Here is a 14,788-nt window from a genome sequence, read left to right on the forward strand (position 1 = left end):
TACTCCAAGGTCTTTCTGACTTAGTGGTCCTTTACACAGAAGGGCTTGTATTCAGATTTCCAGATAACTACCTTGGCACAAATGCATGGCCACTTCTTTTCTTTTCCTCTTTTCGCTCTTTGACGGGTTTAAAATGTTGTGAGAGGTATCAGCCTAATCACTCAAACTGCCCCTCAAAAGAAGCATACTTCAGAACAAACAAGCAATACCTTCCCCTACAAGTACATTGCTTAAAGATATTCAAAATAAGAAAAACAAAATAAAACAAAACAAAAAAACAGACACATTTGCTAACAAGCTTTTGAACAAATAATGCACTAAACTCTCCCCACTCTAGGGGGAAAAATGACCTTGTAGACGGGATTAAGAAGGACACAGAAACTGTGTAATAACAACTACATTCTACCAAACCTTTAATATGTAATTCATTACATATGTAATGAAGTAGAAGAATCAACAAAATCTAAAGAAAAATTTAATATTCTGTTCTATTGTAATGAACTAATATAATCTTCTGGGTTTGAAGTTAGTTTCTTTATTTTTTTTATTTTACCTTTACACCCCCATATGCTGATACATAGCAATTCCTCAAGTAAAAATCCTTTTCCTACTAAAATCCAGAACAGATGTTTCTTGTGCATGCTGTTGTTTTGCAGAAGTTTATTTGCCTAGGCAAATCTCAATAAAACAGTAGAGCTTTTCTAAGAAAAGTACCACAGTCAACTGCAAATTAATGGAACCAAGGTATATCTGCTGCAATCATTTGTTTTAGTAGAAATAGCATAATTGTACCATAAACTTCTGCTTGATACACAACATATTACATCTGTTTTATGCTAATGTAGTTCCAAAGAAATCAATGACATTTATATTGACATAAAGCAGTGGTGAGTCATATTCTCAATTAGTCTCTTCAGTTTGAGAAGGAATATCAGATTTTTCTTTATTTTCCAAAATTTAGTCTGTAAGAGTGTTCATTGATTTCTAAGAACCTTTAAGTTTAATTACATCTATAAGGCTTTAGAGCATTTACAGAATCATCACAAGTTATTTTATGAAGATTTATTTTTAAAATTGAATTATTGTGACTGTATAGATCTTTTGTTTCATTAAGGTGTTCATAGCAAGAAGCACTGATCTCTTACAGATTTTTTTAAAAATTATGTGTGTGATCTATAGGAATCATAAAATGGCTGTAAAGCAGTATATCTGCTCCAAAAACGCTTATCAACTATCCTAAGATATCTATCCTAGTGTATTGATGCTGTTATCAATTAAAAATATTATACTTTTATTTTTATTGTTGGATTCAATTCCCATTAGTTGAAATCATGTGTGAAGCCCTTGCCAGTCTGAAATATAACCCATTTTGAACCACCCAAGTTAAAATTTGAAGATGTTTCTTTCCTTACAATTATGTCTTTATATTTTTAATGGAATTTTTGTTCTTTTTGTTAGTGTGAAAGAGACTTCTTTTAAAAAATAGTGATCTGAGTGTATGATGTGCAAGTGTTCAAAGTCTTACCAGAATAATGTGATGCATTAGGCAGGAATTTAAATGTGTATTCTGAGGTAAATCTTGCTAGGGTAATTTTAAAGAGTTGCTTGACTGAAGTTAAGTTGATCAGAAATAACCAGAGACATTGGTTTTGCAGGCAGTTCATTCTTAAAGATCTAATGGGAGAAGGATCTTCATGCACACACTGGACTGTCACACATACAACTTCAGGTTTTGTGTTATTCAAGCTAATAGCCTGAATCAAGAGCTCCAAGGTCAAAATTGCATTTATCAAATTCCTTGCAGTATCTTTTGTATCCATTGCAAACTATATTTATTTTGCAGTGGGAAACTTGGATATATAGCATTAGTATTTTTTGTTTGAATATGTTTCAAAGCATAAAATGAAATATACACTGTACTGTTATAGATGTGTTTTGTCCCTGGTTCCTGGGATTGAGATCTTTGTGTGCTGTTTTTTGTTGTTTCTGTTGTAGATGATGGTAAATGACATTTCCTGTATATTATGTCTCAGTCTCAATGGGCTTTCTTTTTTTTTTTTTTTTTTTTTTTTCCCAACCAAATCAACTATTTTCTACTGAGCCTGAGATGAATACATATGTGCCCCCCTTTCATTTAAGTAGAAATTCTGTTGCTTCAAAAAACATATATATAATAATATATGGAATGTGGCAGCTGACAATTCATCAAATGGTGAATAAATTCTACTGAGAACAAAGATACAGATTTCCTGTCATTCTGATAGTAGTCATTCTTTGTATAGCATGGGTAGCATCAAAAGCATCTTAAATAGTTCTCAGTTCTCTTTTCTGAAAAGATTTTGACAGTGTTAATTACTTCTGCTAACAGAAATTTATGACACTTATATGACCTTTTGCTTCATATGAAAAAGGCTGTTACGTTTGGTGTACTGATATATCTAATGAAAAACCTGGGAAATTAAATGAAACCAAATAAAGCTTATCATTAGCATTGTTAGCTAACAAGTATTTTCCAGTGACTTCACCAAAACATAGATTTTACTTCTTCTTTGGGGGACTTCTGTACAAAAAAAAAAAAAAAAAAAAAAAAAAACAAAAAAAACTTATTTTGAATGTAGCAGTAACATGCACGGATTGCAAGAAAGAACAGAAACACAAAACTGTACTCACTGCCCTGTGAGGCGGCCAGCCTTGCTTCATGAATGGGCGAGCTGGTTATGGTTTGTCCAGAACAGAAGCTGGTGGTGGGTTTGCACACAATTTCACTCTCTGCTGGTCAGCATCTGCTTATCTGTAATTCTAAAATAGACTGTGCTAGTCCATGTGAAATCAAAAGAAAAGATAGAAGAATTGTAACTAAAACCAAGAAGAACTACTATCGGGGCATAGGAGAATGGCAGAATGGGCATGTATTAAGCAGAAGAAATAATATACTGGCAAAGTAGATAATTGTATATTCTATTTTCTGTGGAAAAGATCAAGGGCTTTGCTGTGCATGCAACTTGTAGCTTTACACTGACGTGTTTAGAGTAACACCTTCATCCTTGGACAGGTGCATTTGTACCATCATAAATTTCTGTTTATTCATCACTTTTTCATTCACATTTGAGAAGGTGAATATACACATGAAAGTCAACTTTATGTAGTGTGTTTGTAAGAGTCACTAATAATATTGTTACACTAGTATAAAAAAGAGCCACCTTAGAGTGCTGTAACTATGTTGGCATAAAAAGATCCAACACTAAGGTAGTTGGTACATCTGTTGACTGATTGCAAAGTGCTTCAACTGCAATTTCTAAGGTATGGTTCAACAAAAGTTTCTAGAACTGCAGCAGTGGAAAAAAACTTAAATAGATTATTACTAAGCAGAAAGAAAAAAAAAAAAAAAAAAAGAAAATAGAGAAAGATCAAACAAATCAAATTTAAACAAACTATGATGCCACAGATAGCTCCTGTTTTAACAAGTCTTTATAGCTGTGGTCTTTTGAATTTATTTACTACAATATCAAGCCATTTTACCTGTTATGCTATTTATTTTTCTCTCCTCTTTTTTAAAAAAAAAAAAAAAACAAAAAAACAAAAAAAAAAGTTCAGTTTTAGTTAGATTTCAAAATCTTGGTTTAGCACTTGCCATCTACCACTTTTTCCAGTTGGCCATTTTATCTCTAACTGAAAAGCAAATTATTTCAGCACATTGGGGAGAAAGCACAGAATGTTTTAAAGAGTCATATGAAAAAGTGTGTAGGCTGCTAAGGATTTTTCCTCTGATACATTATTGCAAATACACTCCCAGCACAGGATAAGGAGTTTTATTGCCATTAAGAGATGCCTCAGTTGAGAGGGAGAATAAAATAATCTACCCTGAAGAGCTACGTTCTGGGTGATTACATTTTGACCTCAGTTCCTGATCTATTCCCTAGTGAATTTGTCCATACTATAATGTTTCCCCTGCTGTGACCTAGTCCAACATCACCTAAAGTTAGATTTTTCTATTGACTTTTATGGTCTTTGGCTTCTTAAAATCAGTTGTTGTTACATCCATAACAATTTTCTGTCATGAAATGTTTTTAAAAGCATACTGGATAAAACCCACAACGTTAAACTTCATGTCTAACCACACAGAGACTGAATAATACTAATGAAGAATACAAATCTTTACAATCCATTGCTGTGCTATAATTTTTGTCTTTTTTATTCTTACAGGATGCAAAGTTCCTGTCACTAAGAAAGTCTATTTTAGAAAGCATATTCAAAGGCATTTTTGTGACTCCAGCCTCAGTCATATTGCCACTTAAAACTGTATAAAAATAGTTGCTTTATTCAAATCAGGGGGGATTTGCCCTGTTGATGTATGATAAACGTAATAAATAGAAACAATGCAACAGTAAATTACTGTCAACAAGCACCCAAAGTGAAGGGGTCTTTTTCCTATAAACATTAAATTCAAAAGATAGTAAGGAAGGATTTTCAGAAACCCTCATTAGTTTTACATTAAACAACACCACTCACTTTTGGGTAATTCTTGTTATATTGGCCTCTGTTTGGTTGCTGACTTTGCCCTCCCCAGCACAGGGCACAGGCTGGGAGGGAGGGTGAGCCACAAGCTACAGAGGAAGCCACAGGCTTCTCAGTGCCCCAAAACCCCAGAGCCCTCCCCGCTGACTGCTCCAGCTCCTGGCAACCTCCTGCCAAATAGCTCCACTCCTTCTCATGTATTAATGCACATTTTTGTAGGGATCTTTTGTAAACCTTTAACTACTGCAGAGTAATTTTGGACAACGAAAGATTTTTCACTCAAGCGTAGCACTTTTATTAGGTCAGAATCAGCATGCAGGTGAATTTAAAACTCATTTTTTAAACTTATTTTTAAAGCTGGAAACTGTACATCTTGCAGGTGTGAAGCAACCATACCAAAGTGTCTAATGAACAGTTTTCTTAACTATGGATTAATGAGAAACTGATGCCTTAATTTACACAAACAGATTTAAAAACACACCAAAAGTTTCAGAAAAAAATGTAACTTCCAGTGACACTGCTTCTACCTGCAGGAGAGTCTTGTGTTAGCCCTTGAAACTTCAGGGCCATTAGCCACTTATGAAAAACTTACAAACTGCAGAGAATCTAATCCCAGAGGCACTAAAGTTTGTGCATAGTCTCAGGATTCACCCAATTCCAGGTTCAGGAAGGCTCTGAAAATCAGATAAAGTAGCTTTAATTGGAAGAAACTCAAAGTTTTTATTCAGGTGATGCTATTCAATTCTGGAAGACACCTTTCTGGAAAAATCTGATGGGTAAGAAAAACTCTGGCTGAGGAGGAGTGAGTCACACTCCAGCTGCCACAGCAATGAGAAAATGGCCCTCTGCAAACCCTCAATTATAGAGAGTCCTAGGGTGAAAACCGAGAAGAAAGACAATTTTCCCCTTACTGATTTGGTGAAATCCTCTTTTGCAGTGGAAGCGCTTTGAGATTTTCTACAATACCCTAAATTTGGATTTGTGTGATGAGTACAGCTATTCTGATGCCACCACGTTGGTTGCGGTTGCCTCAGTTGAGTGTACATCTTTCTCAGCTCACCTAGATGTTGACAAATATATTCTCTCAAAAGAGCTGTTGAAGAGGATTTTTTGTTGGTTTTCTTTTTTTCTCAATATTGTTCAGGTTTTGGTTTATTGTTTGATTTAATGATTGCCACTAAGCCACATGAACTGTTCTCTGAAGTCAGTAGCAGCCTGGGATGCAGACCTGACACAGGAAATTAAACTGAGGCAGTGCTGTCTTCTCGTTAAACTCAGTTAGCAGACCTCATCTAAATGGGCTAGCAAGTTTTTAATAACACACATTTACTACTTCTGGATCCAAAACAAGGACATGGATGATCCTTTAACTCTCAGTTTGTGCAAGATACGGGGCCATGGGCAGTGAGGTCATCCCCTCTCTCTCCTGTTCTGCTCTGCCTCCATGAAGCTCTGCACTGCTACTGAGGGTTATTGAAGGAGTGAGAATAAAAAATATTTGGTTTTAAAAGGCATTCCCTGCTGCTGCTGATCTGTGTATTTCAACTCCAGGTTAGACTTCTGAAAATATTCTCAATTAGAAAGCATTTCTAAAACTGATTTTTTTGAAGACGGGCAACACCAGCGAAAAATTGCAAGTCATATATATTACTTATTCTAGCAAACAAAATCTTGTGTTACCTGCATGAAGCATTGGGAATTACCAGCCTGTATTCTGATGGCTTCAGGTGCTTTAAACATTCAACTCATTAGCACTGTTTCTTGTGTCATGCTACCCTACATTTCATGTTGTTTTTAGAAACACTTTTCCTATGGAAAAAGAAGGAAAATAAAATGTAAATTTTACCTTTGAGTAAGAAGCAAAGGCTTTTACAGAAAGTACATATGGCTAAGTATGGTGTTCAGATCTGTTCTTAATTGACCATACAAACCTGCTACAACTTAATCAATCTTGCCTGGATGGTGAGAAATGTATTTCACACACACATAAAAAACATTAACTTCCCCTGCAAGTTTCCTATGAGTTTTTTCACTTTTAGAAATTATTTTTTTTTTTTTGTCCTTACTTCTCTTTCTGCTCTTCTTGGCAAACATTACGTCAAAGGCAATGCTAGGTTTCTATTTTTAAACAGCAAGTTAGCTAGAAATTATTTTACAGAAAGCAGTCATATAATATATATGATTTGGGGTTGTTAACCTCAGGCTTCTCAAGACAGAACATCAGCTTTGATACTAACAGTCAGGAATCCCCTTATAGAGTGATTCTTTTGAAAGCAGGCATGACTTGGCCAGCATTAGTTGTGAAAGGAAGTATAGCAGATTTTCTTCACCCTCTTTCTTATTTTCCAAAAATTCTGTCCAGCTGAACCTGTGTTGCACCAAAATGGTTTACAAGAGAAAAACAATCAGCTCCTACTTAGCCTTACCAGCAATAGACCAAGAATATTTAAGGCACACCTAAAATAGCTTTTCCCTCATTTTCAGAGAGAAGCAACAAACTGGAACTTGGTTGCAGTTTTTCCTTCTTAACAGTAAAGTTAGAAACTGCATTCAACTAGAGCTTTCCTGCTCTAAATAAAGTGAATCAGTAGTCTTTGACGAGTGTGTCCTTTTAAGAGATGTGAGTGAACGCAGTCTGCCCTGTCACTCTGAAGTTAGGTTCAACTCTACATCCTCCTGGCTTGTGATCTCAGCTGTGCAAGGCTTGGGCCGATTCTGTCCTAGCATAACTTTACCATGAAATAGCTACTGCATCTTGAGGATATTGCTTATTTCAGTTGTGAAAGTGGTTTGTTTGGGTTTTTTTTCTACCATATCCTGCAAAGTCTCACAATATCTAAGTAAACAAAATACCATACGTAATAGGAGACTATTTTTAATCAGCTACATCTGATTCCGCATCTGGAAATGTTTTGTGTGCTACAAAATGTTTAGTAAACAAGTGTTCCAATACTAACAAAGAAATCTTGCTTGCAGGTTTAAAGCACTGCATGAAGTGATATGCTTAGGTGAAGTACTTAGAACATCGCATCATTGTTAATATGCATAATTTAACATTAATAAAATATTTTTGCTTGTGTTAAATAACTGTCATGACTTTATTTTGATAATTTCTTGCACTGGGTTTGCAAGGGAAGTAAACAAGGTTAGCAAAGTTTTCAGCTTTTTGCAGAGAAAAACATGTTCTCTAAGTTGCAGGGCATATTTCTGACAGGTTAGAAATACCAAAAAGGACTTCTATGCATCGCCCACCCATTCTTTGTAAAACCACAGACCAACAGACACCTGCTAGCTTCTTGAAAATCATCAGTTGCATTTGGTAGCAGGAACTACTGTTAAACTTTGAGATTTCAATAAATCACATGAATGCTCATCTTAAGTTGGGGAAAGTGGAAGAAACAACAGATGATCATTAGAAAAAATAAAAGGCAATAAAAAACTGTAATAACGCATATACTTTTCAATATGAGGAATATTTTCAACAACAAGAAATATTGAAATGTGTTTGGTTCTGGTTTAATTTAAAAAAAAAATCACTGTTCTATTTCAGACTAGTTTGATAACAACGAATGATAATTTAAATGGCATAATTATTCATACAGAGAAGAATTAGAAATACCAAATCAAATTCAAAATTCATGTATTTGATAGAATCACTAGACATAAGAATTTATATTTTTAGGCTCTAAAGAATGCATTATTGGCTCTAAAAGATAATGCTGTGTTAGTAATCCACAACAATGGAAAAGAGACAGAGTAAAACCAGAAAAACACTAGCATTGAAGCTACTCAAAATTTATTAAAATTCTCTGAAAAAATATAAACATCTTAATGATATATATACAATAAAACCATAAAAATATAATATTAATAAAAAATCTATTTATGAGTCTTCTGAGATTTCTTTATGAAGTAGATTATTTGTATTTTCAGTTGAAGTGGAAAAGAAATGTAAAAAATTTTTGGAACAAAAAATGAACTTAGTTCCAAACAGCTCCATCACATATTTATTAAAAACCCAACTAACTCCAACTGTCTTCCAACATTTCCACTTTGAAAAAAATTATTGAATCATATGCAAAAATCATATCCAGGATTGATTTCTATTGAAATTACATTTCTGAGCAGCAAAGACTTGCAAACATATACTAAGCACTAAGGACCAGGATCTAAAAATATAAAACTTCATAGTCCTGTTGGTAAGTGAACAAGAAGATGGAATGATGACATAACATCCAGATTGCTTGTTCAGAATTGGTCCATATGTTCACCAAGTATGGGTACATTTGTGAACTCAAGCATGTTTGTTTGTTGTAAATCCACTACAGACAGACAATCTCCATTTTGGATGCAGGAAAGCAGGTGCTGAGCATCTCCTCCTCCAATGAAAATAGGTCCAGCTTTCACACCATACTTTTTTTTTTTTTTTTTTGCAAAGGCTGTGGTGGCTGAGATACGGTTGGCAGCAGGAACGTGCAGCTAAATACCAGACTGAATTGTAAAATCCCTACTGTTAACTTTTAGCACCTATAACATCAGTTATAAAAACAAGATGTGCCCAAGAGTAGCTGGCCCCAAGGCCAGAGAGCACAGACTGACCCTCATCCATGGGGCCAAACCCTCTGGTCTATACAACAGAGAGACTAACAGCTATTGAAAATGCCCAGAGGCAACACAGAATTGCTGAATAAGGTCAGATGATCACCAAAAAATACTGAGGTGGTGGTGATAAATGACGAACACGTCTTCTACATTGTGGCCTAGGAGCCAAAGGATGAACTAAAAAGGATTGGCATGTGAAATTATATTTACCACAACTCACTCTCCTCTAAAGTAATGGTAGTATGACTGCTATCACAGCTGTGGAGATGTAAATAATTACTCTAGGACATCTGGAGAAAGGATCTGAAGGGGTCACATATATTTTATGACCAGAAGCCTCAAGTGAACTGTAGCGTGTCCCTAGACAGCAGCAATCTTCAGGTGTCTACTAGTCATTTTTTTTTCCCTAGAAGACAATAAATCACTTCTCTGAAGGTATTAAACAGATTTGAGAAAGTACAGAGTAGCTTGTATTTTACTGTAAAGAAATATCCTTATATAAAAGAATAGAAAATTCCCCTCCCAATCTGGCCAGTACTGCTCCATCATTCCACTGAAGCCAGGACCCTGTAATTGCTGTACTTTGCAAGTTTGATATGGATAGGAACAAATGAAAAACACCACCAGAGATTATGTAGTTGCTATGCTGAATAAGGAGAATCCATAGTTCCAAATTCCTGGAAAAGTAAAAAATAGTGCTTTTCTCATAAATGAAATCTTTTTCTGAGAATTTTCAAGGCGGCTTGAAAATTTGTTACTCAAAGGTTTGAAAACTTCATCAGCAAGTTATGACTTAATGTATCTATTTGCATGAATACACACGTAATCAAAACTAAATTATTGAAGTTTAATCCACATTTTTTTTCCATTCAAGCCGTTGCAGTTTGAGCTCAAAGGGCAACTGAGCACCATGCAGCTGCTCCCCACCCCCCAGCACTGGGAGGGTGAAAATAAAGCAAAACTCTCAGGAATCAAGATAAGGACAGAGAGGAATGGCATGACACCCCTTACCATCATGGGCAAAAAGCAGACTCGTCAGGGGAAGAAAAAGAACATGAATTTAATACATACAGTAACAACAACACTTAAAAGAGTAGAACAGTGAGAAGCATTACCACATCTTGAAAACACCTCCCCTCACTCTTCCCTTCTTCCCAGCTCAGCTTTGCTCCCGGTATCTCTACCTCCTCACAGTGGTGCAGGGGATGAGGGGGTGTGGTCAGTCCTGCTTCTTCTTCCTCCTAGGGAGGGGAATTCACACTCTTCCCCTGCTCCAGCATGGTTCCCCTCTCACAGGAAATAGTCCTTCACAAACTTTCTCCAATATAAGTCCCTCCCACAGGCTCCTTCCAGAGCTGCTCCACTATGGGACACCCCCACACGTTGCAATTCTCCCAGCGCCAAACTACAACAGTGTGGGCTCCTTCTTCCCAGAGGATCCTGACCTCCTTCAGGATTAGTTGTCCTGCTTGGGCTGGACTAGAGTTCCTGTTGGTTTGGCAGCGGGAGGAGTGCTGCAGCACACTGAGACCCCAGAGGCTCCCCAGGTCCCAGTGCCCTCACCTGTGTGCAGGGGCGGGGGGAAGCACAGCTGGAGGGCTGGGCCCCGATTGGCCGATATGCCACGTCACGTGACATTACACTCACTCTAGAAAGGCCGGAGCGGGCTGGGAGGGGCTCTCGCTTCTGGGAGTGTTGCCATGGCGCCTTTTTGTTGGGGGTCGCCAGGTGGGAGCAGGTGGGTGTTGGTCAGAGGGTGGTGAGCAGCTGTATTGTACATTACCCGCTGATCCTGCTGTCAGCGTGTTGTTCTGTTACTGTTATTAAACTGTTTTTATCTCAACCCGCGAGTCTCCCTTTGCCCCTCCGATTCCCTCCCCGTTCCCAAGTGGGGGGAGGGTGGGTGAGCGGCTGCATGGTGTTTAACTGCTGACCAGGATCAAACCACGACACACAGTCACCTGCACCAGTGTGGGCTCTGCTCCACCAGTCTCTGGTCAGCCTATGCTCCGCTACAGCCCTCCATGGGTGGGGCATGGAGTGCACCGGTGCACCTTCCATCTCCCTCCTTTCTTCCACTGACCTCAGTGTTCACAAAGATGTCCTTGCAACTCCAACTCCTCCTCTCAGGTTCCTCCTCTTAAATACATTATCGCAGAGGCGCAGCTGATTGGCTCGGCTTTGGTGCAGAGCTGGGTCTGACTTGGAGTCGGGGGAGCTTTCACCCTCTCTTGTTACAAAAAAAACCCACACCAGACAAGCAAAAATTATTTTTTTTAAAGTTTTGAACATGCAATAGCCACATCAGTCTTGAAAAATCTGAAAACCTCATTTGTAGTGGATTTTATATACATACCTCTTCTGAATTTAAAATCTTTCTTGATTACAAACTTATCATGAAAGATAAAGCAACCGAGTAAGAGCATAATATATCTGCAGTTAGTGCATATGGTAACTGTGTTCTCCTGAATAAGGATTTTCAAGAGACTCCTAGCTTGCATGGCCATGCCTTTTATTAGAGAAACTAGATGCATGATGAATATTAACTTTTTAAACCACGTAGTCTATTCAGAAAATCCATCTGCATTTTAATTGCACTTTCCTCTGTAGGATTTAAATTTTAAAAGCTGTAAAATAATTTTTCTTTGAAAACCCAAACAACCTTAAAAATAGATGCATGTCCAAAATTCTAAAGTTAACTGTGAATGAGGTCTCAATATTTTAATTTTCTTTCATGAAAGACTAAAGGTTATTGTGATATTAATTTTGCTAGTCCAAGTGCCAGTGAAAAGAAATTATAGGGTCATTTATGTTTTATAGCTCACCTCTTTATTAACATTCAGGGAAATAAGATGCAGCCACTGTACAACCCCAATTTTTGAGGGAAAATGTAATGAAGAGTGCTGTCCTTTAAAAAAAAACCTCACCTTTCCTTAACCTTGAAGGAGAAAATTTTAAGTATTCTGTGAAGAGTTTGCACACAAAGTGAACATAAAGATTTGATATGCATGCCCATGGAGGCTAAAAAATTTTGATTTCCTTGAGGAGCAACACCAAACAGAAGTATTTACTCATGCCATTGCTACAGTTGCTACCCACAAATGTAAAATGTTGTAAAATACCGAGAAAATAGCAGTTAGGTCTATGTTTGTTTTGGGATAAACACAGCACTTGCACTAAGGCTTTCTGTAACAACAAATGTATTAGCAATTTACCCAGAGATTTTTCAATATGAATAATTTCTTCAAGAATTTGTAGGTCTCAGTAGAATAGAGGTGTTTAATAGAAAACAAGCAAGTAGTTCTTCTATGTTCTTATGAAATTGTACTTGCATTTAAGGAAACCATTCAACTATGCAGCCCTATTTCACCTCACTCAATCCATGTGTACTTCTACACACTCAAAATGCTCTCACCATCCTCGCTGAGTGGTTATTTTCATTGGAATTAATTTGGTATTGAGGGCTTTCATTTTTTCTGTCTCTGAAAAAGAAAGCAAACTGGCAAACAATCTGCATTTTGACTTACAACCTGATTTATGAGAGAGATCATTGGGGTTGAGTATGCTGAAACAAGTCTCTGAAGAGAATCGTCACTTGCTAGTCTAAGGGAAAGAGACCCTCCTACCATGCCCAGACAGCAACCGTGGACTTGTAGAGCTCTCTGCTGTCAAGTGTTCTCCTGCCCTCCAGCTGACAGTTCTGCAATACTGTGGGAGGGGCATGAGAACATTTAACCACCACTTTGCAAGTTACAATAGTTATGCAGTATGCCAAGTGAAAAATAATCGGGCTGTGGTCATCTATCATTGCTTTCTCTTTGGTAGAGGAGAGGGAGGTTAGGTTATATTTCTAGTAATTATATAATCCAGCCACTCTAAGCATCACATTTATGTCTGCTGAATAATAACAAGGTACACATTATTTATAAGCATTGCAAAACAAACAAAATAATCCCCTTTGTCAGTGGAAAATACTTACATTACCTGCTTATGAAGAAAATACTAGTTAAAGGTAGATGTGGCCTTGCTACAACAAGCGTTTATAAATTGGAAACCAACAAATTGTCTCAAATATTTTCCACGATGTTGTAACGTAACTAAAACTGATGCACATACCTCATCCTGAATAAACTGCTATGTTAACATAACTGTCAGCTGTAATATCAGTGATTGAGAGCTCTTTTACAATTGTTAGCATCTTAAAAAAATGCAGCAGTTTGAACTGAAAACTCTTTCAAAACTAGCGCACACACACCTTGCTGTTCTATACCTGATAGGTATAACACACCATGAGTGCCAAGATTTCAGTTCTTGAATCTAAGTATGCAGTGTGCACATCTGCAACGTTACAATCCACCAATAACAAATGATCTCAATTAAAAATCACTTTATTAAGACCAGTCCAAAATAGCAATTCTAATGCTTTATTGCAACAATTTCAATGCATAATTTAAGAAAATTACTGATTTTTCACATCCTTTTCCTCTGTACATACTTTACATAGTAGTATCATTATAATTTCCCATTGGGATTACAGTACAAATAGTTTGAACTACATTTAGTGCAATTTCTTTCATTCAAAATGATGAACTCCTTCAAAGACTTCATAAATTTCTTCTGTAGTCCATACACTGCTGCCACAGATCCATGCATTAGAAGTCCTTTCTTTAAATTTCAGGCTCCCATTGAATAAACTGTCCAATTTCAACATGAGAAGTCATCTGATGATCATTAACAATCAAGAAGCTGCACTATATTCTCTAAGCATTTTAAATAGTAGGCATGTAGCTCATTTTCTTCTGGCTGTGGAGCAGCTAAAAGGAAGAAGAAACAAGATTTTAATTTCTAGTTGATTCTTAGTACAAAATTACTTTTTCAAAGATTGCATCAAATGGCTTGTTAGAATTCATGCTATTTTATGATCTTAACCTCTATATTATGAGTAGCAAATCAAGTACAAATACTTTATGTTGCTAAGTCTGTTCTTTTGTTTTGTGTTTTTAAAAGGCTAGAATTTTGCAGTTTTCAAGCACCCACTTAGTTGTGACAAAAAAAAAGTGAAAACTGACTTGATTATGCTGTGTTACAATGAGGTCATGCCTTGTTCTTCCCAAACTTCTCCTTGGGTAGGACAAGGTAGAAAAAGTAAAATAACAAGAGCCATGTTGAAAAAATCCCCCACTTCCACTCAGAAGAACAATCTACCATTTTAACCCAATTATCACTGTAAAGCAATCAGAGCTTTACCAGGGTAGGCTAGTTGAGAACCTGAATGCAGGAAAATATAGATGACAACTTCACATGACTGTAAACTGTAACAATTACAGTTGTATAAAATCTTTCATACAATGTATTTCATACAATATTTTGATATGTAAATGTTTATTGAATTAAATCTATATTTCAGTCTAGGACTTTATGTTCTAAAGCAGTACACAAATAAATGGGGATTAATGTTATGAGGTGCGTCTGTAAAAGCTACAATATTTCCACCTTGACTCAACATCATATTTTGAAAAGTCTCTGATCAGTGGTAGTTACGCTATAAAGAACAATAAAAACATATCTCTCTATTAACATACTATCAGTATATGAAATGTTCCATTATGTGATGTTTAATGATTGACTTTAGTAAAGGATGAAATAACAGCACATTGACAAAATCAGTGGA

General features: G+C 36.5%; 1 protein-coding gene across 1 annotated transcript in view; it reads right to left on the reverse strand.

Annotated features, from left to right (window-relative positions):
* Positions 1 to 13,527: 13,527 nt before the first annotated feature.
* RTTN (rotatin) overlaps positions 13,528 to 14,788 on the reverse strand; it is an 89,140-nt gene continuing 87,879 nt past the window's right edge. Inside the window, exon 49 of the mRNA XM_033010691.2 lies at positions 13,528 to 13,931. Within this exon, the coding sequence (XP_032866582.2) occupies positions 13,849 to 13,931 (83 nt within the window). The 3' untranslated portion in view covers positions 13,528 to 13,848. The remainder of the gene's footprint in view (positions 13,932 to 14,788) is intronic.

Source organism: Tyto alba, unplaced genomic scaffold (assembly GCF_018691265.1).
Source record: "Tyto alba isolate M040663 unplaced genomic scaffold, T.alba_DEE_v4.0 Super-Scaffold_27, whole genome shotgun sequence".
In the NCBI taxonomy this organism is placed as follows: domain Eukaryota; kingdom Metazoa; phylum Chordata; class Aves; order Strigiformes; family Tytonidae; genus Tyto; species Tyto alba.